This window comes from Culex pipiens, chromosome 1 (assembly GCF_016801865.2).
Source record: "Culex pipiens pallens isolate TS chromosome 1, TS_CPP_V2, whole genome shotgun sequence".
Classification (NCBI taxonomy): domain Eukaryota; kingdom Metazoa; phylum Arthropoda; class Insecta; order Diptera; family Culicidae; genus Culex; species Culex pipiens.
The window spans coordinates 113,736,334-113,739,106 of record NC_068937.1 but is presented as its reverse complement, the minus strand read 5'-3'; the positions used below and the strand labels follow the sequence as shown (position 1 = coordinate 113,739,106).

Genomic DNA, 2,773 nt, shown 5'->3' with positions numbered 1-2,773 from the left:
GGGAAATTTAATATACTTATCGAATCTACATTGACCCAGAAAGGTCATTTTTTCATTTAGAACAAAATTTTTCATTTCAAAATTTTGTGTATTTTCTAACTTTGCAGGGTTATTTTTTAGAGTGTAACAATGTTCTACAAAGTTGTAGAGCAGACAATTACAAAAAAAATGATATATAGACATAAGGGGTTTGCTTATAAACATCACGAGTTATCGCGATTTTACGAAAAAAAAAGTTTTGAAAAAGTTGGTCGTCATCGATCATGGCCGTTCATGGTCACCCGCGACAGACACGGACGACGAAACAAAGAGAAACGCAAAAAAGTAACTCTTTCAAAACTTTTTTTCGTAAAATCGCGATAACTCGTGATGTTTATAAGCAAACCCCTTATGTCTACATATCAAATTTTTTTGTTATTGTCTGCTCTACAACTTTGTAGAACATTTATACACTCTAAAAAATAACCCTGCAAAGTTAGAAAAAACACGAAATTTTAAAATGACAAATTTTGTTCTAAATGAAAAAATTACCCTTCTGGGTCAATGTAGATTCGAAAAGTACATTAAATTTCCCATAAAATGACATGTTCCAAATTTTTTTACAGTCGAGTAACGGAAAATGGGAGAATTTTTAAAACTTTTTTAGTGTTTTTTTCGATGAAAAATACGTTTTTTCGGAATTCTGAGTACGCCATCAAATCGGGCGTCTAATTTTATATAAAACTCCCTTTGACACCAAATTTCTATCTCATCACCGTTTCAGGCTGCAAATTATTCAAAAACACCTCTTTTTTCGCATGTTCAAAAATGGAAGGGGTCGTACCGCCCCTCCGTCACGAGATATCAAAAAACGGACCTCGGATTCGTGATCAGGGACAAAAGTTACCCCTTAGGACAAAGTTTCACGCAAATCGAAGAGGGGTTGGGGCAACTTTTCCCGATTTCGTGTGAGTTGGTAGAGAACTACCCATCTTATAATCCATTTGAAATAAAATAAAATCGTTGATAGCACGTTAAAACAAACATAATTTGTAGAAAAAAACTGTCCCCCCACTTTCCCACGCAGACCATCCATCGGTGGCAATTGTCTCCTCACCACCTGTCGATTAATCCAATTTCTACTTTCCTTTTTATCAATCAGGTGCATCCATCATTTCCCTTAACCGCACATTAGCGGCAGTGCCAGCGCGAAAAGAGCGGGAAAAATTGAAACATATCAAACCACATAAAAATAATGAACTAGCGGGAAAAACTCGCAAAACGGTTCGCTTTCCCACTTTTCTCTCTCTGGTGGCACGCGCTGCTGCAGGTCCACACGGATTTTATTTAGTAGAACACACCCCGACTCAGAGCTGGTTAGACTAGACTAGACGCGCAGATGACCGGAATCGCGTGTAGCCAGCCAGCCAGCCAACAGCTGAGTCACACGAACCGTCAGTCTTAACCCGGCGCTGCTGAAGGCAACAGCCTCCTCGTCCTAGTCCCAGTCTGTGTTTATTCGAGGAAAAAGTGTCGTTTGTGAAAATCCGTTGCTTGAATTTCCCCCCAAGAAGTGCTCGAAGATGATCGTTCAAACTCGATCGATGCTTTGGCTAGCGGTTTTGCTGTTGCTGTCGGTGTCGCCATCTTGGAGCGAGCTCCGAAAGACCTTTCACAGCAAAATAAGCGGTTCGAGCAGTTCGAGCAGATTTCTGTTTCACCACTTCCACGATCGAGGACACGATCATCACCACCAGACGCACAAGAAACAGTTGGAGGTGACCACATTGGGTGAGGTTGAGAACGAAATTACCACGTTGGAACCATCGACAGACTCTCCGTCCGAGCCACTTCCGGCTTACGAAAAGTCCCTGCCATTGCGAGTGCTCAACTGTATGGCCAAGGTATCCCTAGTGGAGTGCAGCAAGCTGTACCTGCTCCAAAACATGGAGTCCCGCAAGTATGACTTCCACACCAGCGGAAACATCACCTACGACGTTCAGCAGATCCTGCTACCCTCGTACCAACAGCCAGACAACAAGCTCTTCGAGGATCGTCTGCTGAAGCTCAACTCTTCCGAGGTCGATCGACGGATCAACGTTGGTCTCGCCCTTCTCTTCAACGAACGTCATTTCGACCTCAAGTTCTTGCCCGGGTTCGGCCTCCGAATCACCCCTACCGAAGGCAACACCCTAGAATTCTCCATCCGAAACCAACTCACCACCACCCCCAGCGCGGTCCCCGCCGAAGAGGGACGCGGTCGTCGTCGAAACGACAAGGATCGTGACCGTGACGGTAAGCACGAAAATCGGGACAAACGGAAAGCCACCAAGCATCTGCTTCAGCTGGGCGTCCCCATCGTGCTGCTGCCCACGATGCTGCTGGCCAGCGTGATGCCGATGATGATTCCGGTGCTCAAGTTTGCGACCTTTTTCACCAGTTTTGTGAATCACGCGGCGTTGGCCGCGGCCGTCATGTATCTGGCCCGGCAGCACGCCCAGGAGCAGGAGGAAAAGCAGACGGTGTACTTTAACGCCGGGTACAATAACTAGGAAGTCGTATGTGGTGTGGAGGTGGTGGTGGTGGATTAGAGGGGAATCACGTAGCTGGTAGATTAATTTATTTTATTTTTAAGTATTTATTTTTCTATGTACGTTGAAGCACATTAAACCAAATTTTTAGAGCGTTTTCGTGTAGGACAATTTATTGTTTCAATTATCACAATTATCCTTTTTGGCTATCGTTTTTTACTTTCTATCTTAAATTTTGGCCTTTTGTCTTACTTACGTTTTGT

General features: G+C 44.0%; 1 protein-coding gene across 1 annotated transcript; it reads left to right on the top strand.

Moving 5' to 3' along the window:
- Positions 1–1,153: 1,153 nt before the first annotated feature.
- On the top strand, positions 1,154–2,566 carry LOC120430268 (uncharacterized). The gene has a single exon (XM_039595355.2). It carries the CDS (start codon positions 1,563–1,565, stop codon positions 2,529–2,531), a length of 969 nt encoding a protein of 322 aa, XP_039451289.1. The 5' UTR covers positions 1,154–1,562; the 3' UTR covers positions 2,532–2,566.
- The last annotated feature ends 207 nt before the right edge of the window (positions 2,567–2,773 follow it).